The sequence below is a fragment of the Bos indicus genome, chromosome 16 (assembly GCF_029378745.1).
Source record: "Bos indicus isolate NIAB-ARS_2022 breed Sahiwal x Tharparkar chromosome 16, NIAB-ARS_B.indTharparkar_mat_pri_1.0, whole genome shotgun sequence".
NCBI classification, from domain to species: Eukaryota; Metazoa; Chordata; class Mammalia; order Artiodactyla; family Bovidae; genus Bos; species Bos indicus.
Window position 1 is genome coordinate 39,713,768 of NC_091775.1, and position 22,607 is coordinate 39,736,374.

The 22,607-nt window shown below is 43.5% G+C and overlaps 1 protein-coding gene and 1 long non-coding RNA gene across 3 annotated transcripts in view; one reads left to right on the forward strand and one right to left on the reverse strand.

Moving 5' to 3' along the window:
• The first annotated feature begins 403 nt into the window (after positions 1-403).
• Positions 404-22,607, forward strand: part of FMO4 (flavin containing dimethylaniline monoxygenase 4) — a 38,984-nt gene continuing 16,780 nt past the window's right edge. The window contains exons 1-4 of the mRNA XM_070768149.1: positions 404-732; positions 5,855-5,994; positions 10,910-11,098; positions 11,723-11,885. Of these exons, the coding sequence (XP_070624250.1) occupies positions 5,863-5,994; positions 10,910-11,098; positions 11,723-11,885 (484 nt within the window). The 5' untranslated portion in view covers positions 404-732; positions 5,855-5,862. The remainder of the gene's footprint in view (positions 733-5,854; positions 5,995-10,909; positions 11,099-11,722; positions 11,886-22,607) is intronic.
• LOC139176374 (uncharacterized) overlaps positions 8,389-22,607 on the reverse strand; it is a 58,222-nt gene continuing 44,003 nt past the window's right edge. For both annotated transcript variants that reach the window (XR_011560785.1, XR_011560784.1), the window contains one exon: positions 8,389-8,682. This is a non-coding gene — a long non-coding RNA (uncharacterized lncRNA). The remainder of the gene's footprint in view (positions 8,683-22,607) is intronic.

A 22,607-nucleotide genomic window follows, 5' to 3' on the forward strand; every position in this document is an offset into this window, starting at 1 on the left:
ACATCTAAAACCAATTTTAAGCTTTTTCAAACATGTTTTACCAGCTCCCTCTGCTGACATTTTCTGAAAAGATGAAGCTGCTTAAATTCCTTATAAATTCTGAATTTTGAAATCATACTTTTGGGGTTAGGGAACTAGCCCTACTTGGGAGAACTTGATGACACAACAGTCACCTAATTGGCCTTCTTCTATGCACAGTTCCTGTAATAGTTCAAGAGACTAATTCTCAAGAGTCACAATTTGGTTAAGCAGAACGCCCAAGTCACTGGGGATTGTGGTTTGGGGTGATTTGGCGCCCTCTAAAGGCTACCGTGAGAAGAGCAGCCGCTTACCACGTGCTCCCCTTTAAGTTTAGAGCTCCGTCGGAACTGTGACGTTTAGGAGGATGGGCGAAAGGGGCAGAAGTCGCTTGTGGCTTTCCAATCCGACAACTCTATTCTAATTCGTCATTGAACGCTCCCTCGAGATCACGGAAGTTTCAACTGGTGCCCTACACAACTTCTTTTTTTCCCTCAGCGAGTATATTTCCTGTCATCAGCATGACAGGAAAAACGGCAGTTTTTGTTTTAAACTGAGAGCACTTTGATTAAAGTCAGCATTCCTTTTATTTTTTATCTTCTTTTAGAGCAAAGACTTTGGATTTGGATTTTTTTTTTTTTTTTAAGACAAACACTGTCTTTGACTATTGGCTTTGAGAAATAATTTGTAAAATTACCTCTCTGTGCCAACAAGGTAAGTGTCCTGGATTTTTTTTCTTTTAATGGGGAAATGTTTCCAGAAGCTGATTTCTGGAATATTTCCAGAAGGTAAATATTCCCCTTGGTGAGTGCACTCCTTAGAACTAAGTGTGATCCTCTCTTTGCAGAGTCTCTTGATTAGGGTTAAGGCAGCAGAATTAGGGAGAAAATCAGGAAGCAAAGGAACTTCTTAAGGAAACAAAGTTATGCTGTAGGAAGAAGCCACCCAGAAGGAAGATGTGGAGAGAATAACAGAATTGTGGGACTGTCTGTGATTCCAGGCTCCTTTCTGATTTCATCTTTTGGATGAGATGGAATTGCCTGTCACTGAGAAACACAAAATATTCCACAAGTGTCAGGTTCGGAAATAGGGTAGCAAAGGAAGAACACTGGTAGAGTGAAATAATAAGAAATATAAACAGATCGAAGTCCAAATTCATATAAATCATATCAGCTGTATGATTTGCTAATCATCCAAGTCTCTCCATGCCTCAAAAACGACTGCTACATTTTATGGTGTGTCAGGTATGGGATAGGGTTTTCCTGTTGTTCAAAAATCCAACTCAGTTGATTAGGGCTTCTTCTATTAAGGAACTAAATATCAGCAACCTTTGACCTACAATGGACCTTACAATTATAGCACACTCTTACAGTTTACAAAGAGCTTAGCAGTACTATGTCCTCCCAGCCCGTCAAACCTGCAGTATTCTCGCCTGCCTTTCAATTTATGTCTATTTGGGGCATCAATTATCTGGCACTTGGGTGTTTTTGCTCAGGAAAAACACAGCCTAGTACGTGTCTCTAGCTAGGTCTCCAGGTGTAGATAAGCAGCCCAAGAATGTCTGCAAGCATTTGTACCCAGAGCATGCTGCTGTTATAGGACATATTGCCTGATACCATATGTGTCAGCCCCTGTCTATATAGTGGCATCTTCTTGTGGACCGTCACTGGGTCTGTATTTATTACTGTTATTTAGTCACTGATTCTTAATTATTCTGGGGGCCCCCAAACTTGGCTCAGTATCTGCCCTTAGAGTTACATAGAGTGCATGTGTGGAGTGAATTAATTTGCTGCCAGTCTATTCACTGCAGCATATTTTGCATTTTAACCAGATCGCTTAACAACTATTTCTTTCATCTTATTATTGCAAAAACACAGCACAGCGAGATCTGCCAATTCCAGACTTCTCCCTTGTGCCCTGGAAGTGTATGTGTTCTTATCGGTGGAGGCCATTTATTTATGAATAAAAGCTATCTAGACCTTTTACTCGGAGAAGGCAATGGCAACCCACTCCAGTACTCTTGCCTGGAAAATCCCATGGACTGAGGAGTCTGGTAGGCTGCAGTCCATGGGGTCGCTAAGAGTCGGCACGACTGAGCGACTTCACTTTCACTTTTCACTTTCATGCATTGGAGAAGGAAATGGCAACCCACTCCAGTGTTCTTGCCTGGAGAATCCCAGGGACAGGGGAGCCTGGTGGGCTGCCGTCTATGGGGTCTCACCGAGTCGGACACGACTGAATCGACTTAGCAGCAGCAGCAGCAGCAGCAGACCTTTTACTCTCCAGTCCAAAGGAAGCCATAGGTGTGTTTGCCTATGTGTTTCCAACTTGTTGATAAATTTTATCTGTGTGAGACGTCTTTTCCAGAAAGAAGAGAGGAAAAGAGGGAATGGTTAGGGAGGTAGGAAATGAATCCTGTAAATATTTGGTGCTAGGCAGTTTTGTGTAATTATTATCACAGTTTCAGACTCAAACGATCCTTCCGTGTGACTGTGTTTCTTATTTGCAAACAGTAAATCTTAAAGTGTGTAAGTGGGTTGTTTGGGGGGGCACATGGCTCGTCAGTTGCAGAGACAGAGTTCAAACCCAGTTCTGCTGCCTCCAGAGTCCATTCTTACTGCAGACTACTCAACTCTCCCAAAATCAAAAAGAGACTCCTAAATAAACCAAAAGTCTCGAGGGGGAAGAGTGTAAATTTTGCTGTAAATAATGAAGCCAGGCAGGAAGTTCTCAACCTTACAAAGGACGGGATGGCAAGTAAGATTTTGAAACAGGCAAGCCTGGAAAAGCCCTCTGATGCTCCAAGTCCCTGTGTCCTCCTCTGGAACCAGGTAAGTCTGAGGGTTCCAAGGGCTCAGAAGTCTTCTTCTGCCCCTGTAAAGTCACTAACTCCCTTTGTAATTGTGCCGAGGGGTTATTTTTTATTTTTTTCCCAGAGCTTTCCCCTTTCTCACTTGTATTAACTGCCGCGGTCCAGCCCCGGCTGATCCAGGGTATTCGAAGGGGAGACGGCTTCAGCGAGTTCACTGGATACAATAGCGTATAGCTTTATTTAAATATTAATTAGAGATATAAATAGTAACAAAATGAGGATAGCTCAGTAGGAAAATTCAGTGGAGAAAAGAGGCTGAGTAGCTTGGTTTAGGCAGAAAATCAATATAACCCATGACATCAGGTTAGCTCTGACCACAGAGGCCGAAGGTGCCCTCTCGAATAGCGGAAGGTGCCCCACCTTAGGCACCTTCTCGAGTGGGTCCTAGAAGCCCAGGCAAATAAATGGTCGCAGAGGACCTCCACGCTCCAGATGGAGACTCAGCCGGAATGTGAAAAGAAAGAATGACATGGGGAGACCAAGCTTTGGTGAGCAAGGCCCGTAGCTTTATTTTCAACAGGGGCTTTTATAACCATAAGTTGTACATAGAGGATAATAGGGGGTTTGAAACCATGCAAAGTCAGCAGTCTTTGATCCTTATCAAAACCAGGGTTTCTTTCCTGCAAATTTATCGTATACAAATGGTTTAGGTGATGTACATCATCTTCTGGCCAGAAGGCCTATTAACATTTTATGACTCTTGACAAAGGTTTGTCAACCATAAGACTTATTTTCTCTGAGTAATTATTTTAAGGTTTGGGGCCATCCTCCGGAGGTGTTACATAAAGTTGCATTCCTATAGGGCAGAGGTGTAGTGGGTTTACAACAAAGGAAAGAATTTATTACCTTAAGGGTCTAAAGTTGCTAACACCAAGGGCACTACTTATTTTTTCTACATACCAACTATATTAATTAATACACATTCAAGGATACAATACAGGGGATGTGGAAACTTGGCAGCAAGCATGGGCTCATCAATGAAATCTTACTAGTTTTATTCTGACAGTTTCTAACTCTCTGAGAGGCTCTAAGCTATTTGAATATCTTAAGCTTCCCCGTGCCTCTCGAGGCTGAGAGACTGTAAACAATTGTATGCATAGCTGTAGGAGTTGGGGTAAACTTGTCAGGCGAGTTAGAGAGCTATCTAAGGGGTTTGGATTTAAACACTCCTAATGCCCAGGAGCTTATTAACTGGAGCTGTAAGTTAACTCTTTATCAGAGAGAGTGAGATCGTGGTGGGGGACAACCCCCAGTAAAGTCAGAGGTGAGAGCACAAAGCAGTAAAGTAGGCAGACTCTGGTTTTGGGGGGTAGATGCTCGAGAATTCCCAGGGGGACTCCTGAGGCTCGATCCCGCCTTTGCGTATGCCGAGCCTCCTTCCTCATGACCTTTGCCACGGGTGGAGCTCGTCACGCTGGCTCCCAGCAATTAACCATACCTCTTTATTTTCTATATTTTGGTGCTTTGACAGTTAAGGCCTTGCTGATGCCAAAGGGGCTGCTGCTCCCAGGCTTAGGCAGTTCCTTGAGGTAGTAAACCACCCTCCTGGGAGGGTGACCTTTTGAATGCAAACCAACCAATCCTGAGCCCTTTTCCTCCAACCACCTCCTTTACTGACAGTCACTCTTCTTGTGCCTGGGGATTCTGATTTGGCTATAGAGAAACTGCAAAGCCCTGAGGACAAACCCCCCACCACAAACCCAACCAGAAAGCATGGCAGCAAACCTGAGCTCAAATTAGGGAAGAGGCTCAGGAGCAGAAATCATGGGACACTTCAGACTCTCATCCCAGTGAGATGTGCACATCCAGACTCATACTCAGATATCTAGAGTCTCTCTCGACTCAGCCTCTTACTAGCAGACTGGCCTTAAGTCATGTTCAAAGACTCAGCAGTTACACCTGAGTCCACCTGACACTTCAAAGCCTTCCATGTGGCATAAACCTGATTCACTGGAATTAACTTAGTGTTAACCCATCTGATCAAAGAAAAATGTATGTTGACATCTGCAGATGCCCAAAACTACAATTTTAAAAATCTGATATAAATTGTCATGACACCTTCATGCTTCCTCCAATCTTTCCTGACAAGGATAACATCCCCATTTCCATGTGATCTCATCTTGGTCTCTAGAATGTGCCATATGGATTTCCTTGGGGACTTAGTTCTGTATTACAGTCAGTCAAGCTTTCATTGTTCAAAGTTAAGAACTTCCCCTCAATTAATGTAGTATCTTTTTTGCTGGCAGGACATGACCCATGACTAGCTACTCTTTAGGACTTTAGATGCTTTAAATAAAAATGAACATTTTTGCTGGTTGCAGTTCCTAGGATTTTGGGAGGGTTAGGTGATAGCAAAGTGTTTTTAATACTGAGGGAATATAAAGTCTTAAGGGGATCAAGACCTTTTACTCCTCAATCCAAAGGAAGCAACAGGTTGTGTCTATCTATGTGTTCCCAAATGTTGATAAATTTTATCTGTGTGAGCTGCCTTTTCCAGAAAGAAGAGAGGAAAAGAAGGAAAGTCATTAGGGAAGTGGGAAATGAATGCTGATTAAATATTTGGTGCTAGGTCTTGGCTTAACTAGCTAATAATAAAAGCAAAATTTAACTGAGTACTTACTATGTAGCAGACACACTTCTACAACTTTTCCAACATATCTCAGTCATTTAATTTCAGGACAATGCCTATTTTAGATAGGCATTATTATTTCCCCTCTCACTGTACTGATGAGAAAACTGAGGCACAGAAAGGATAAACAACTAGCCCAAGATAAATAAATGAAGCCAGCATCCTGGCTGAAACAGTCTTATTTCAGAGCCCTCATATTTAGCCAAATTATGATTCTGCCTTAGCTCAGAAACAAAAGGAGGGTATCTATATCATTGTGAAAGTTGAATTCTGTGACAAGGGCTCCCTTCTAGCCTTGTCAAACAAAGAAGCTGTGCTTAATCTGTATCATACAGAACACACCATGGCCAAGCGAGTTGCAGTGATCGGAGCTGGTGTGAGTGGCCTGTCCTCCATCAAATGCTGCTTGGATGAACACCTGGAGCCCATCTGCTTTGAAAGAAGTAATGACATCGGTGGACTATGGAAGTTTACTGTGCGTAGTTCATACCCTCCACCTTCAACAACTATAATCTGGCCATTTGCTTTGTCCCTGCCCAGGCATGGTGGCTGTAGTCTATCTTGGTGATCATTAAGAGCTTCCCAGGTTGCTCAGTGGTAAAGAATCCGCTTGCCAAAGAAAGAGATGAGGGTTCGATCCCTGGGTCAGGGAAGATCCCCCAGAGAAGGAAATGGCAATCCACGCCAGTATTCTGCCTGGGAAATCCCATGGACAGAGGAGCCTGGTGGGCTGTAGTCCATGGGGTCTCAAAAGAGATGGACATGAGTGAACACACATGCATGGTGATCATTAAGGGAGCCGCTCATTGCAGCATCACAACTTTGTGTATGGTGTTGTGCTGACCCCACGCAGGACGCAGTCTGATAGGTGATGAACCTGGAGAATTGGCAGGGTAGGGGCAAGAGAATTTGGAGGAAAGAGGAAGAAAGAGTTAAGTCTGATACACAAACATAGGATTGAAAGTTATGATGATTTCTGCACCATGAACATTCTAAGACAAAGTAGCAGAGTATCACATTGGGTAAGCTGAATCTCATTGGTGAATGTGAAGCAGATGGCACCTTAAGAAGGACAGAAGTTGGCAGCAGGGGATGGATCCCCAACCCCAAGGCATTGTTCATGTCTTTTGGAAGAGAATTGGCAAGGAGAGGCAAGAATCCAGACCTTGTTAGGTCTAGGGGGTAGTTTTTACATTATCAGAAGAACAACAACCCAGGCACTATTTCTCTTAAGAGTGGAGTGTGCAGCCCAGGGTGTATGCTCAAGGTTCGGCCAGCCATTAGGTGACTTGAGCATCAAGAAGTAGGGCTGGAAATGACTAAATGTCACATGAGAGGTTGTTGCTGAGTCGTGAAAGACACTGGAGATTCTTGGCCTTCACAGGAGAGGAATTCAATCCAGGGCCAGTGATGAGGCTTGATTGCTCAGAGCTTTTGTGTGATAAAGTTTTATTAAAGTATAAAAGAGAGAGAAAGCTTCTGACATAGACATCAGAAGGGGGAAGAAAGAGTGCCCTCTGCTAGTCTTTAGCAGGAAGTTATATAGCTACTAGCAGGTTGCTAGTTAGAGAAAGGAAATGTCTCAAAACTCAGAGACTGGCACCAGGCCCCTTACCCACAACATTCATTTTGAGATAACATTGGCACAAGGTGAGTTGTCCCAGGCCATAAAGTGATTGGCATGAATCTTGGAAGAAAGGCAAGCAAATACCTAGCAAATTCTAAGCAAATACATAGTCTCATTAACATAGCTTAAGAGAATATTTACATGAATAAAACATACTGGTTCTGAGCCTTAGGCAAACCTACTTGAAGAAGGACAGAGTCTAGGGTAAGTATAGTTCATTAACATAACTTAAGAAAAATATTTCCATAAGAAAAACGCATTGGTTACCTCAAGGTTTGAAAAAAGTTGAGTTCAGGTGGAACCAGGTGTCGTCATGGCAACACAGAATTTTAAAGGAACTCTTTCAATTTTGTATAGAGAAAGGAAAAAAATCTGACTTGTGTAGTTTGTTTCCTCCTACCACTTAAGAGAGAGATAAAAGACGTTTGACATTTGCAGCCTATTTCCTCCATTTGGAGACCCCTAGCCTTCCTACCTGCTACCCTCTCACACATGCCTCTGGCCAGAATTGGTCCTGGTTACTGGGAATATCAGGGTCTTCAGTGGGAATAAAGGGATCTGCCCCTGGTAGGGTAGAAGATGTCAAAAGATGGAGGCCCAAGTAGTAAGTGCTTCAGGGGGAGGAGAAGAGCAGCATTTGGCAGGAGCTCAGGGCTGGGGAGGTACTTCACACTGGTATGAATGAGGGAAGCTTGCATGGAGGAAGTGGCATTTGCCAGTCTTGGATGAATGGTGAAGAAAACAGAATAAGCAAATGTATGTAAATGATCACAACTCTAGGATTATAGAGTACTGTGCTGTGCTTAGTCATTCAGTCATGTCTGACTCTTTGTAACCCTATCGACTGTAGCCTGCCAGACTCCTCTGTCCATGGCGATTCTCCAGTCAAGAATACTGGAGTGGGTTGCCATGCCCTCCTCCAGGGGATCTTTCCAACCCAGGGATCGAACTCAGGTCTCCCGCATTGCAGGCAGATTCTTTACCACCAGGGAAAGAATTTTCTGAGCCATCAGGGAAACCCATAGTATACTGGGGAAAAAAAAAAAAAAAAATTTTTTTTTTTTCTGGTGTACTGTGGGCCTCATTAAGCCACCAAATGTCAGTATGGAAGAAAATATTCGGTCTGGTTTGTGTACTTTTCTGCTATTTGACCCTATTGTTGCAGGAAGGGGGACCCCTTCCAGGGCCCAAAACTGGGCTCTTGTCTAACACTCGGAACTGAATTGTCCAAGGAGACACATCTGCTGACAAAGCAAGAGATTTTATTGGGAAAGGGCACCCGGGTGGAGGGCTGTAGGGTAAGAGAACCCAGGAGAACAGCTCTGCCCCGTGGCTTGCAGTCTTGGGTTTTATGGTGATGGGGTTAGTTTCCAGGTGGTCTTTGGCCAATCACTCTAATTCAGAGTCTTTCCTGGTGGTGCACGCATCGCTCAGCCAAGATGGATGCTAGCGAGGATTCTTGGAAGTGGACGAATACACGGCGTCTCCTTTTGGGAGAAAGACTTCAGAGAGACTTGTAGCCAGGTAGCCAGTTGCCTAGTTTTATAAAAAGTAAGGTTGCAGTTACTAACTTCCAGCAGACATTGTTTTGAGAATGGTGGCATCCAAGCCTGACACGACTCAGCAACTAGGCAACTCTTCCGTTTGGTGGTGGCTTATTAGTTCCGTATTCCTTATCAGGATCTCCTGTCATAAAACAACTCATGCAAATGGTTACTATGGTGCCTGGCCAGGGTGGGCAGTTTGAATCAGTGTGCTTCCCCTAACACTATGGTTGGCTTGGTTTCCTTCTCCTATTATAAACTAATGATATAAACTAGTGATATAAACTAATTTTAGAAAGTAATATTGCTACTGTATAGCACACAGAACTCTACTCAATGTTCTGTAGTGACCTAAATGGGAAGGAAATCGAGAGAAGAGTGGGTGTATGTGTATATATGACTGATTCAGTTTGCTGTACAGCAGAAACTGACACAACGTTGTAAAGCAACTATACTCCAATAAAAATAAATTTAAAAATAAAAAAATAATATTGAGTTAAACAAAAGAAAAAATACAGGACTTCCCTGGCAGTCCAATGATTCAGACTTCACACTTCCTCTGCAAGGGGCGTGGGTTTATTCCCTGGTTGGGAAACTAAGATCCCATATGCCATGAGGCCAGGCCAAAAAAAAAAAGAAAAGAAAAAATATAAATTAAATATAACATCAATACTCCTGAGCACTAAATAAATTAACACTATTTAAATTTTGATGTAATTTCTTTCAGTCATACACATATTTTTTTCCAAAAATGCAATGCATTTCCATTCATTCAAGTATTTGTGATGTCCCTCTCCCAGGACACACAGGGAACAAGATAGACAGGGCCCCAACCCTCCTTAGAATCTAGTGGGAACAGAAACTGTAAACACATCATTGTAACGCAGTGTCATCGATTCTGTGCTCAAAGTACAGGGTACTAGGTTGGGGCAGCAGGTACGATAGCTACCTTGTGAAGATCTATAGGGTTATGGAAGGCTTCTTAGAGAATGTGATAGCAAAGAAAGAGACTTGAAGAAGAAATAGAGATTAGCTTTGAACAAGTTCACTGGTGTCCTTAATATAGGTCTTTTCATTTTGTTTTTGGATGGCAAAGACCAAGATAAGACAAGGAGTTGAGGAGTCCAGGAGAAAACAGAGGCTGTCAGTGTGTGATGACCCCCTTCATGAAAATTGAGATGAGACAGAGAGAGACATGGTTGTAAGAGGATTTTGTTTTAGCCACACATTCCAGGAAACAAACTCACTCAGAAGGACAATGCAATAGTGGAGTGCAGTTTATTACACCGGCGGGCCCAAGGCAGAGTCTCCTCTTAGCCAAGGACCCCGACGAGTTTTTGTGAAAACCTTATATACCCTAAGTGTACGTGCCCAAACCCACCTCCCCAAATTCCCTGAAACTAGTCTGAACAAAGGAAAAGAAAGATACAATCAAAGTTAACCTGTGATTCGTATGCCTTAAGCCTAGGTAGTTAACAGTGGACAATTATCAATAGGCCTGTGGTCATAGCCCAGTAAGCATAATAGAATGTATGATTCTATTCAGTTACACAGATAATTAGGGTATTCTTTTAGGCATGGAGAGTCTAGGTATGAGCCCTGGGACTCTTCCTTCCGAGGGTTTGGTTTTCCAGTTGGTATATCATTTCCATAGATACTGGGCATATAGCTCAAGTCCACAGTCCTGCCCAAGATGGAGTCCTGCCTTCAAGATGGAGCCTGTTCTATTTCCTCCTTCAATTTAAGTTGAAAGCGGGGGTTGTTTTGAAAATTTGAGTCTTCAGTATTTTAAGTGTGGATGAGAAAGAGTGGTTGAATATATACATAGACAATAACTAGAAAACTTTGTGAGGAATTCCTTAAGCAAAGGCAAGAAGAAGAGGCCCAGAACCTGAGAGGAGGGAGTAATCATGGCAAGGGAAGAAGGAGAAGACAAGGAAGATGGACCATGGGCCCACGTTCATGGAACTGTTTAAAGACACTGTTAGTCCTGCAGAGCCCTGTTAAATGTTGCTAGCTTCTTTGTAGTTTGACGAAGATATTATATTTAACAATTCAACCCCACCAGTGATTTTTTACATCTATAGCAGGGGGATCCAATGCTAAATTTTCCAGAAACTCTTTGGAATGACATGTGGAATGCTAGCTGCTGGTGATCTCTGTTCTCTTCTCCTATCCCCCTCAGCCCACCCCATCAAGTTAACTGTGCTTGTACACAGGAAACTTCTAAAGATGGGATGACTAGGGTCTACAAGTCATTAGTGACGAATGTCTGCAAAGAAATGTCATGTTACAGTGACTTCCCTTTCCAAGAAGATTATCCTAATTTCATGAACCATGAAAAATTTTGGAACTACCTCCAAGAGTTTGCTGAGCACTTTGACCTTCTGAAATACATTCAGTTTAAGGTAAGATGGCTTGGGTTATGGAAGGTTAATGAATAGGGGCTGGCCCATTCACCAATCTAATTCAAATGGGATGCCTAAGAAAACTTCTTCTTAATTTTCTCTCTATATGAATAAGGCAGATAAAAATCCTGCTGTTCATGTTTTACTGAAGTCACTAAAATACTGAATTTCCTGGTTCTTTTTCTAAATCCAAAGTCTCATTCAGGATGAAATTTAGAATTTTTTTCAGAGGAAAGGAAAACTGGATTTTATTCATGAAACCCATTGGAAAGAAATAACTAGAAGTCTGAGCCACAGAAATTATAATGGGTCAAAACTCATTTTCCTAAATTTTTCCAACATTCAATATTTTAACTCGTCTTCTTCTCACCAGAAATAAAAACTGAATGTTTCTTCCTTGCAGTGAAATCATTCGGATGTTTTGGGTCCTAATCTTTATGACCACTTTTGAGACTTTGCACAAGTTATTTAACTTCTTAAGGGAGAAGATAAACCAATATTGAAAGGCCTTCTAACATGAGACTTACTAGACCCACTTGAAATAACAAACACGGTTACCATACAGTCATTGCATGAAGTCCCGAGATGACTGGTGGAAAACGAGTGTCTGTCTTTTGCTTTCAGACCACTGTGTGCAGCATAACAAAGCGTCCTGACTTCTCTGAAACTGGTCAATGGGATGTTGTCACAGAGACAGAGGGGAGGCAGGACAGAGCTGTCTTTGATGCTGTCATGGTTTGCACTGGACATTTCCTGAATCCCCGTTTACCTCTGGAGTCATTTCCTGGTGAGTCATTTCTACATGAAACCATGCCTGCTCTTCCAGGTTCTATGGGAAGTTACTGATTTGTAATTGGAAAAACTTTCTCATGATTCTAGACAACTTTATGTTTACCCTCAGAAATAATATGTACCAAATAACTTTGAAAGACTGAAGTACTATACAGGTGTCAGGGTTTTTTATGTACTTATAAATATAAATGCTGATGTTATCATTTAAGTTTTATCATGCCTATCTGATTCAAGTTTAGTGATCACATAGGGCTCAAAACCATCAGATCTGTCATGAAAAAGGATAGGATTTGAATTTTATCATTAAATTACAGGTCATTTGAATCAGAAGTGAACTGAAATTCAATAACTTAAAAGAAGTGACAGTATAAGGAAATTTGAGAGAATTTTTTTTAGGAACTAGCCCAGAAATGATACATATAAAGAAATATTGTCACCCTTCAAGATAGTCATTTCAGACTTCCCAAGTGGTCCAGTGGTTGGGAATCTGCCTGCCAAAGCAGGGGAACGGATTTGATCCCTGCTCCAGGAATAGCCCATGTGCTGCAGGGCAACTAAAAGCCCACACACCACAACTACTGAAGCCCATCCATCTAGAGCCCAGGCTCCGCAACACGTGAAGCCACTGCAATGAGAAGCCTGTGCACTGCATCTAAATAGAAGATAGTACACTCTCACCGCAACTAGAGAAAGCCCACCTGCAGCAGTGAAGACCCAGCACAGCCAAAAATAAAAGTAATTAATTTTTTAAAAAATCATCACAATAATAATCCATCCACCTCCTAAACTATCCACACAAAGCAGTTCTAGAAATTCCCCTTTGTAAATGCTTTTGATTCAATAGCACATTCTTTTTAATATACTCACAATTGGCAAAACTCCATCTTTTGAGGTCAAATGAGGATTACTAAAATGTAGCAAAACTACTCTTCTTCTGTTACTTATAAGTGGCCCTAAAGGCAGTGGAGTATGAATTTTTGAAACTTCTCTGAGGAATGAAAAGAACTTTTAGGAAAGGAAGATGTAAAGAACAAAGTTTGCCAGCCTTAGCCAATAAAATATGAAATGAATCTGATGAACATAATCTCAAATTAACAAGATATTCTATTTTTTTAAATATTTTAGGGGTCGAGGGAGACTTCAATATATAATTTTGCAAAGAAGCAATGTTGTAAATTGTGGGCCAGCTTCAGGCTTGCTGTTAATCTAAGGGCTAAACAGACAATCACCTGGTACTAAAGGAATATATAACTGACTCATAACAATGTTTCTATGGGGAAAACTTTAATGACCTCAGAGAGGTAGGGGAGGAATTATTATAAGAGAAATATTGAGGCCCCCCTCTATTTTGCCCTAAAACCCAGTATTGGCAAAGGAAAAAACTCACACATACAGATTTTAGAGACTTATCCTGAGGGGGGTTTTGGTTTATGACCAGACTTTAGAAGAGTCTGTTGCATGGGACAGCAAGAAAGATAATCCCAATTTCCTCCATGTTTCCAGAGTGAGGTACCTTGGTGAGTGGATATGGTGTAAGGTTTCTGGGAAGTTCCAGTTTGCCGAGTCAGACACAACTCAGCGACCAAACAATAACAACAATGGTTCCCTGCAGACAATGGCCCTGGATAAGTAGCATTTAGCATAATGGTTATGAACAAAGTTCTGGATCCAGACCCTGGTGCTCTTTGCATAATCTTGGATAAACATAACCTGCCTAAGCCTCAGCAAAGTGGAAATACAAATTCCTATTTCAGAATATTGATGAGGATTAAATGTGAAATACTATGAAATATAGCCCCAAAGGAAAAAATAACCCAAAATATTGCACATAGTTGGTGAACGGCAGGCAGAAACAGAATGTAAATCTGTTTCCTGTATGAAGATTCTATGATTTGACACTGATACAACAGGGCCTCCTCATACTTGGGCTAGACCAATACAACCATGAGACCCTAAAATCTAATAAATAATTTTGGCTCCTTCTTGGGTCCTTCAAAACATTATATGACAAACATGATTGTTTCCCAGAACATTGGCTTGCTTTATTACTGTTGTTGCTTTTGTTTTATATATTTTAAAATACCAAAGGGGAAAAAAGGGGGTGGGATGAATTGGGAGATTAAAATGGACATATATACACTATTGATACTATATATTAAATAGATAACTAATGAGAACCTACTGCATAGCTCAGGGAACCCTCCTCTTTCTCTATGCTCTGTGGTGACTTAAATGGGAAGGAAATCCAAAAAGGAGGGGTATATGTACATGTTTAGCCGATTTGGGTTTCCCAGGTGACACTAGCGGTAAAGAACCCGCCTGCAAGTGCAGGAGACGTAAGAGACATGGGTTCTATCCCTGGGTCAGGAAGATCCCCGGAGGAAGGCATGGCAACCCACTCCAGTATTCTTGCCTGGGAAGTTCCATGGACAGAGGAGCCTAGCGGGCTACATACAGTTTATGGGGCAACTGAGCGACTTTCACATGACATGACATAGCTGATTCACTTTGCTGTAATGTAGAAACTAACAACATTGTAAAGCAACTATACTCCAATAAAAATCTTTACAAACAAAATTTAAAAATAAAACAGTATAACACAGAGCCCACAATAAACTCTCTGTAAACAACAGCTACTACTTTATGAATCATGACCTTTTTTGTAAGTTATTATCCACTATCTGAAAATTACTTGAAAGAAACCTGTGATTCCCCAGATTAAGAAGTGTTTCTCCCTCTTAGTTAAGTTATAACCCTGGCCTCAGTTATAACCTCAGAGAGCTGAATCCTCCCAGAGCCCACACAGGAATCACAGGACAGGGAGCACAAAGTCCAGTTCTGCAGGTCACCACTCATCATTCTTCTCTCTCCCACACTCAGAAGTTGTGTAAGAGTGACTCTTTAAATACTAGTTACAGATTAATGATCACAAATGCCTAGTTATACTTAATCAAGTATTAACAAATGTCATCGAACTTTGTCAGTGGTGTACATGGACTTCAAATGCCTGGTCTTCCTTCTCCTAAGGTAGTAGCTAAGCATTTTCTAACACATAACATTAGGGGGATAAGTATAAGATGAATAAACCACAGTAGCAAAGTACTCCAGAGATATTTGGTGACAAGGCAAACCAAGCCTTACACCCCTGGGCAGACCCCCTTTTTCTGAATTAGTAGTTTTGATTTACCAAATAGATTCCTTTGGAGGGAAGGGCAATGCATTATTGACATAATCATTGATTTAGAATTACCTATGCATGCTACACTTTTTCTTGGGTGCCCTACTCAAATAGGCAGTTATGGAGAATCTATTATTTGAAAAGCATTGTGTTAGGTACATACAAAATCTATGAACCAAGGTCGAGCCTTCAGCAAGCTTCTCTCCAGCCAAACCCCAGTAAATGGATTGAAGCCCCACTCCCTAATGCATTTGGGGCACAGGCTTTTCCCTCTTCTTGAAACTATCTAGTGCTTCCCTTTTCAAATTCCTAATCATCTTTCTAATGGCATTCTTTGGAAAAAAAATTCACCTCCTCCAGGATGCCTGCCCTGGTTCAGTCCAGGCTGATGCCCCATTGGAGCCATTATAACACCTCCTGTTCTGTGAAGCAGTATAGTAGCATGCTTGTCAGCCGAGCTCCAGGGGCAAATGACTCCAGGGGCCTGACTTCTCCAGGCACTGCTACTTACTGTATGGCCTTGAGCAAGTTGCTTAACCTCTGTGTCTTTTTCTCAGCATTAGTAAAACTGAATCATAATATTGTTCACCTTGTAGGGTTGTTGTGAGGTTTAAATTAATTAACATATATAAAGTCCTTAGCAGAGTGTCTGGGACTTGCTAGTAAGGGCTGAGTAAATGTTAGTTGCTGCTGCTGCTGCTAAGTCGCTTCAGTCGTGTCCAACTCTGTGCGATCCCAGAGATGGCAGCCTGTTAGTTAGCTATTGTCTGTTTACCTATTTCTTGCTCAAGGATGAAGTCCTTGAGCTTAGAGACTGCCTTTTATCCTCACATCTCCTAAGCCTAAAACAGGAAACAGTGCCTTGAGTTGTACAATGTTGAAAGTAAAGGTCGTGTAAGGTACAGTTATTAACCAATTGTGTTTTGTCTCGTAATATGCCTGCAGGACTCATCTGGGGGGCTTGTCCTTCTCCCGCCCTTGGTTGCAATTGCAGGCCATTCCCACCAATTTTATGCTCACTCTCAAATAATAAAAAGTCCTCTGTCATCTTTTTTTTTTTTTTGTCTTTGCCACACAGCATGCAGAATCTTAGTTCCTTAACCAGGGGCAGGGATCAAACCCATGCCCCCTGTTGTGGAAGCACAGAGTCCTAAGCACTGGACCTCCAGGGATTTCCCCCAACTTCTCATTTTTATAACTGAAATATTCTATGTTGTGTAATAGTAAAAACTTGCAGTTACCTGTAATGGTGAGAGGTTTCTCCCCTTCCTCAGCCGGTGCCTGCTTTGTGCTGACTGTGGCCATAGGAAAAAGATAGTGTACTTGGCTACTCTCTTCCTCTGACTGTTCCCTCTGTTCCTCTCTGACTCTCTTCCTCCTGCAAGTCCTTTGCCCACCTGCTCCAGTCTCTGGCACTTCCAGAATTGAAGTCAGGGGAAGGACATGAAGAAGTACAGGGGCAGGAAAGTTTTTTATTGACCGGCACCAATGAGGTGCTAGTTCTCTCAGGCCTCGGGGGTGTTTAAGATCCATGCTTTGTGGGGTTCTCTCCAAGGCTCTGCTCCAGAGACTAGCCAGCCCCACTACTAGGGATCTCTCAGTGCAGCCCCTGTTAATAGACCAAGCACTCTGGGGCTGCCCAGTTGACAAGTCCTTCAACCCTAGCTCCTCCCCAGGTCATCTGCATACAAACTAGGTTAAGGTCTCATTGCCAGTCCAGATGGCTACCATGTGCAAAGTCCCTTTAAACTGTCATCAGACAGGCTCTCTCCTACATAGCTTCGTCTGGTCCACAGGAAACATGCATTCCACACTGTCAGCAGTTAAATGAAAAACCTGCTACCAGCAAGTTTTTCCACCACCCCTTGCAGGCAATTGCTGTCACGACCTGTCAAACGTAGGCCACACACCATTCTCTGTGCTCCATAGATTCCAAGGGTCGAGGTCACACAGGGGTCTCCCGGAAGCCCCTCAAATCTGGCTTCATGTCAAGGGGACCAAAAATGCAACAGCGCTTTAAATCCTTTCCTGAAAGTCTCCTGTTTCCAACCTCTGGCCACTTCGACTCAATCCTTGAAAGTGAGTAAGGGGCTAAGGATGACAGAACTGGTCTGCATACACCTTCGCAAATTCTGCCTAGCTGGTTTAGCAGGGCCCTAGAAATGTGGCAACTATTGCATTTAGTTTTCAGCTTTGGGGTCCTCAGCAGGCAAAGACTCCCAATTAAAATACTGTGTTTTATATAGTAGCTCTTCAATAAATGTAATTGAGTAAATGAATGAATCAGTGACTGGAGATTGATAAGGTGAGACAGTTTTCATCTTTTTACATGAAAATTGCAAAAGTACTTGAAGTATTAGGGTGAGAGGCTGAGGAGTCCTCTAAAGTGCAGAGCCCCCCTTTCTGATTCTTTGTCGTCTTACCGATCAGTGGGTCTGAAGGTCGCTGGCCCCATAGCTCTTGTTCCCTCTGCCACCTCTCGTAATTTCCATTGTTGCATCTGTGACCACTGACCCTTTATAGCTGGTCCCCAAGAAGGGTCCTCCTGCCTGATGTTGCTTGGAGCCTAGAGACCAAATTCGGTTCAGAAGCACAGGAGGCTTTACTCTTTGATTGGAGAATGGAGAGGAGTGCCATCTGGCTGTAGAGAATAGCTCTCCTGGAACGATCGTGGGCGGGGCTGCTTTGTAGCGTTCTGTAGCGGGGAGGGGGCGGAGTTCTTGCCAGACAGGTGCAGGCGTGATGTTCAGGCTCCAGCTCCAGATTGCAGGGCAGAGCAGCGTTCCCGCAGAAGGCCCACCACCGCCAACATTTCGAATTCAGTGACGTCCACACACTTCTGCATACACCCCGGTGCTGAGGAATCTGTACAGTTTAGGAGTGTGTTAGTCACTCGGTCATGTCCAACTCTGTGTGACCCTCTGGACTGCAGCCCACCAGGCTCCTCTGGCCATGGGATTCTCCAGGCAGGAATACTGGAGTGGGGTGCCATGCCCTCCTCCAGGAGATCTTCCAGACCCAGGGATGGAACCGGGGTCTCCCACATTGCAGGCAGATTCTTTACTGTCTGAGCCACTGGGGAAACCATTTTCATACTAGGAGCTCAGGTCTAAAGGGCCAGGTGTGAGGCCTCTGCATGTGGCACCCTGTGAGCAAGTGACACTAGACTGAGCATAAAGGAGAAGAAAACAAGATTAGACTTTATCACCCAGAATGGGCTCTGCCAACCACACATCCCTCCTCTGTCTTTTGTCCTGTTCCTCATCCTTGAGGGGTATTAGGGGCTCAGGTCTGTCTTCTGTGATTCCGTTCAGTTCAGTTCAGTCACTCAGTCGTGTCCGACTCTCTGCGACCCCATGAATCACAGCACGCCAGGCCTCCCTGTCCATCACCATCTCCCGGAGTTCACTCAAACTCGAGTCCATCGAGTTGGTGATGCCATCCAGCCATCTCATCCTCTGTTGTCCCCTTCTCCTCCTGCCCCCAATCCCTTCCAGCATCAGAGTCTTTTCCAGTGAGTCAACTCTTCACATGAGGTGGCCAAAGGACTGGAGTTTCAGCTTTAGCATCATTCCTTCCAAAGAACACCCAGAGATCTCCTTTAGGATGGACTGGTTGGATCTCCTTGCAGTCCAAGGGACTCTCAAGAGTCTTTTCCAACACCACAGTTCAAAACCATCAATTCTTCGGCGCTCAGCCTTCTTCACAGTCCAACTCTCACATCCATACATGACCACTGGAAAAACCATAGCCTTGACTAGATGGACCTTTGTTGGCAAAGTAATGTCTCTGCTTTTGAATATGCTATCTAGGTTGGTCATAACTTTCCTTCCAAGGAGTAAGCATCTTTTAATTTCATGGCTGCAGTCACCATCTGCAGTGATTTTGAAGCCCAAAAAAATTGCTTCCTGTTAATTCCAGGCATCCCCACAACCCTGAGTGGAGGACCAGAGCATCTTCCCAGCTGCCTTTAGATGTGTTGATGGTCACCAGGCTTCAACCCTAACTGTTCGTATCACTGAGTGACAGTTTGTCTAACCTTTTGGAGACAGAGGACACCAGACAATTTAACATACATGGCCCAAGTATTAGCAAGAGCAAATCTTTCCTAAAAATGCAAGTATCTAGGTCTTTTGCCTGTAGGCAAGCATCCCCCAATGTGGAGGCTCACTGCTGTTGCCTGTTTTCCTGGCCACACTTTGTTGTTTTCCGGAAGAGAAGCTTCAGGTCAGAGAGGTTCAATTGAGTAGTCGGGGGCGGCGGGGGGGTTGTTGCCCTGGGGTGTCCTTCCACAGGTTGGGGCTCAGGAACCTCTTCACTCAAGGGTGATGTGCCCAGGGGGTAAACCCTGCAACTTCAGGGTAGAGTGTGGGTGTTAGGATCACCAAGTGGGGTCTCTTCCACTTAGAACTCAGCTGGTCTTCCAGGTTTTTAGGTGCACCCAGTCTCTTAACCAAAATGGGTAGAGAGCAAGGACAGGGGGTGGGGTAATCACTTGGTTACCTACCTGGGGGGCATACTAGAGTTGTTCCATTTCAAGTTAAGGTTTCCCTTCTTTGGGGCGGGGGTGGGGGGGTGGGGTGGGTGGTCAGTGGGGTAGTGGGTGGGTCTACCACACATGAGTTCAAATGCACTTAACTCTAACTTATCCCTTGGGGCTAACCACATAGGGAGTGGGCAATTGGAAGCTACCTAATCCAGTTTTCTTGAGCTTCCTGACACAGCTTGGCTAAGGCCCATTTCAAGCTCTGTTTAGATCTTTCTACCCTCTCCAACAATTAAGGCCTCCAAGCTAAAAGCAGGATCTACCCATGGCACTCATTATCCCTTTCATCATTTGAGACACAGTACTGGATCATTATTGCTTAGAAAGGACCCTGGGAGCCCAAACCTAGGAATTATTTCTGTTAATAACGCTTCTGTGTGTGTATGCTCAGTTGTTCAGTCATATCTGACTCTTTGCAGGCCCAGGGACTGAAGCCCGCCAGGCTCTTCTGTCCATGGAATTTTCCAGATAAGAATACTGGAGCGGGTTGCCATTTCCTACTCCAGGGGACCTTCCTGACCCAGTGATCGAACCCACGTCTCTTGCCTCCTGCATTAGCAGGGGGATTCTTTACCACTAGTGCCACCTGGGGAGCCCTAATAATGCTTCTATCCACCCAGAAAAAGAGTCTGCTTGCACCAAGAGATACCTGAAATTGCTGGGTACTCTCGCCATGGCAGTGAAATCAGCTTGCCAGTCTTCCCCAGGATATGTTCCTCTGGTCTGAACAGACCTGATCTGGAGACCTCTGAGAGGTCTGGTGTTGGGGTTGTTCATTGTGCAGATGGGGCAGGTCTCAACTATCTGACTGATTATACTTCTCGTGCCAGAAGTGACCATGAACTCAGAGAACCAATTATATACCCAGAGTGAGTTACTTGATGAGCCCCCCTGAAGATTGACAAGCTGCAGTTTGGGAAAAGAACTATTGCCTGTGTTCATTACCTAGCTACCCATGGCCTCCTAGATCTCTAGTGAATCCCCATTTCCAGGTGTGTCTAATTCTTCCTTTGTGCAGACTGAGGAATAATTGGATGGATCTGGCCTTTGAGGTATGGGGATGTGGGGGGATAGTTGCCAGGTTATTGGTTCTGGGGCCGCCCTTTGGGCAATTGCACTCGTCTTGTTGTTTCCCTTTATTGCCTCTGCATTCTTCTCTTGGTGACCTCTACAGTGAACCACTGCCACGTTTTTTGGAAGCTATACTGCTTCAATATGCTTAAGCCATTTTCACCTGTTTCTTCTCTGCAGCAGACATGCCTCTTTCCTTCCAAATAGCCCCATGCGTGTAGAATGGCGTACACATCCTGGGATTCTGTGTGAACATCAAAGATCTTCCCCATCCCAAAGGCTCCAGCAAGACCTTTTTAACAGAAGCCCCTGGGGTAGGCTTCTCGCCTCTAAGACATAGGCCTGGGAGGTCTCTGCTCATCCTGCCAGGCTTTTTCCTTCTCTCAGAAAACTGCTCCTGTCCATGAATCATTCCTCTTTGGCATGTGGGAGAGGCTCATTTCTTAGGTCAGGACAACTGGAATAGATCATGTCTTCTATATAATAATGCTCCAGGGGCCCTGTTTCTGTGGGTAGCAGGATTTAGCCTGTCAGTTTTTTATGGAAACCACTGGATTGTCTAAAAGCATAGCCTGAACTTGAATTGACTTTCTGGGGACTAGCCAAAGTCTAAATCTGGTATGGAGTTCATATAGTGATCAGCTGACCAAATGTTAACTTCTCAGCTTCCTTTAGCCAGGTTGTAGTAGCTGCCACTGTTGGGAGGCAAGAAAGCCACCTCTTAGCAGTTTGATCTAATTGTTTAGAGATATAAGCAACCACCTGAGTAAGGGGTCCCCAGTTTTTGAGCAAATACCCCAAAGATGATTCCCTTTATCTTATGAATGTAAAGGTCAAAGAGTTTAGCTAAATTTTAGAGAGCCAGAACAGGGGCCTGAAGTAATTGCATTTTCAGTTCTTGAAAGGTCTTTTTACATTCTGAATTGCATTAAAAAAAATCATCCTTTCTTTTTAATTTTTCATAGAGTCCCAGCTATTAGACCACAGTTAGGAATCCAGACGTGGCAAAACCCAGCCATCCCCGGACAAACCCCTAAGCTGTCTTCTAGTTTTAGGAGGGGCGAGGCTGCCAATGCTTTCTACACTTCTCTTACCTTCTGTAGGAATGAAGCCTAGGTAGGTCACCCTAGTGTGTGGTATTTGAGCCTTTTTCTTGGATACCTTATATCTTTTATCCCCCAGATGGTTCAAGGTGGTTACAGTATTTTTATCAAAGGCCTCCTCAGTAGGGCTGACGATCAGAATTTTGTCTACATTGGAGGAGGCTTGGTGTAGATCTTTTAGGTCTTTAGTTAAAGTCCATCCAAAGATGGTGGAGGAATTTTTGACCCTTTAAGGCAGGACTGCCTAGCAGTATTATTGTTTTCAATACATGTAAAGCATCTTTTAAATCTGATACAGAATTCCAGGTCCCAGGGGACAGTAGAGTAACCAGCAGTGTGTAGTATTAAAGACTACTAGATGTATATCCTCGGTGGCTTCACTGATTACCCTGAGAGTCCTGTACCATATGTTATTTCCCACTGGGTGTCTTTATGAGTAGAATGGAGGTATTATATGCTGCTATACATGTTCTAATAAGGCCCTGGACAGTTAGGCCACGTGACAGGGCAGTACGGAACAAGACTTCCCAATGGAGGGGGTTCTGTTTTCTATTTGGCCATTTATATACACATTTTAGATGGATTATCATGAAACTGGCTCCTGCAGCTTATCCTACCCATCCCTGGGCTCAGACCTCAGATTTACTTCAAGGAGATTAACTTGCTCTGTCTGGGAAAGTTTGTCATCAGTCATTATTAACATTATTATCTTGTGCCCTTTGTCTAAGGGGACACCAATCTCCAATTTGTTTCCCATTAGGTGTATAGTAGCCCCCAATTTATTAAGATATCCCTTCCTGGCAGGAGTATGGGGTGTGT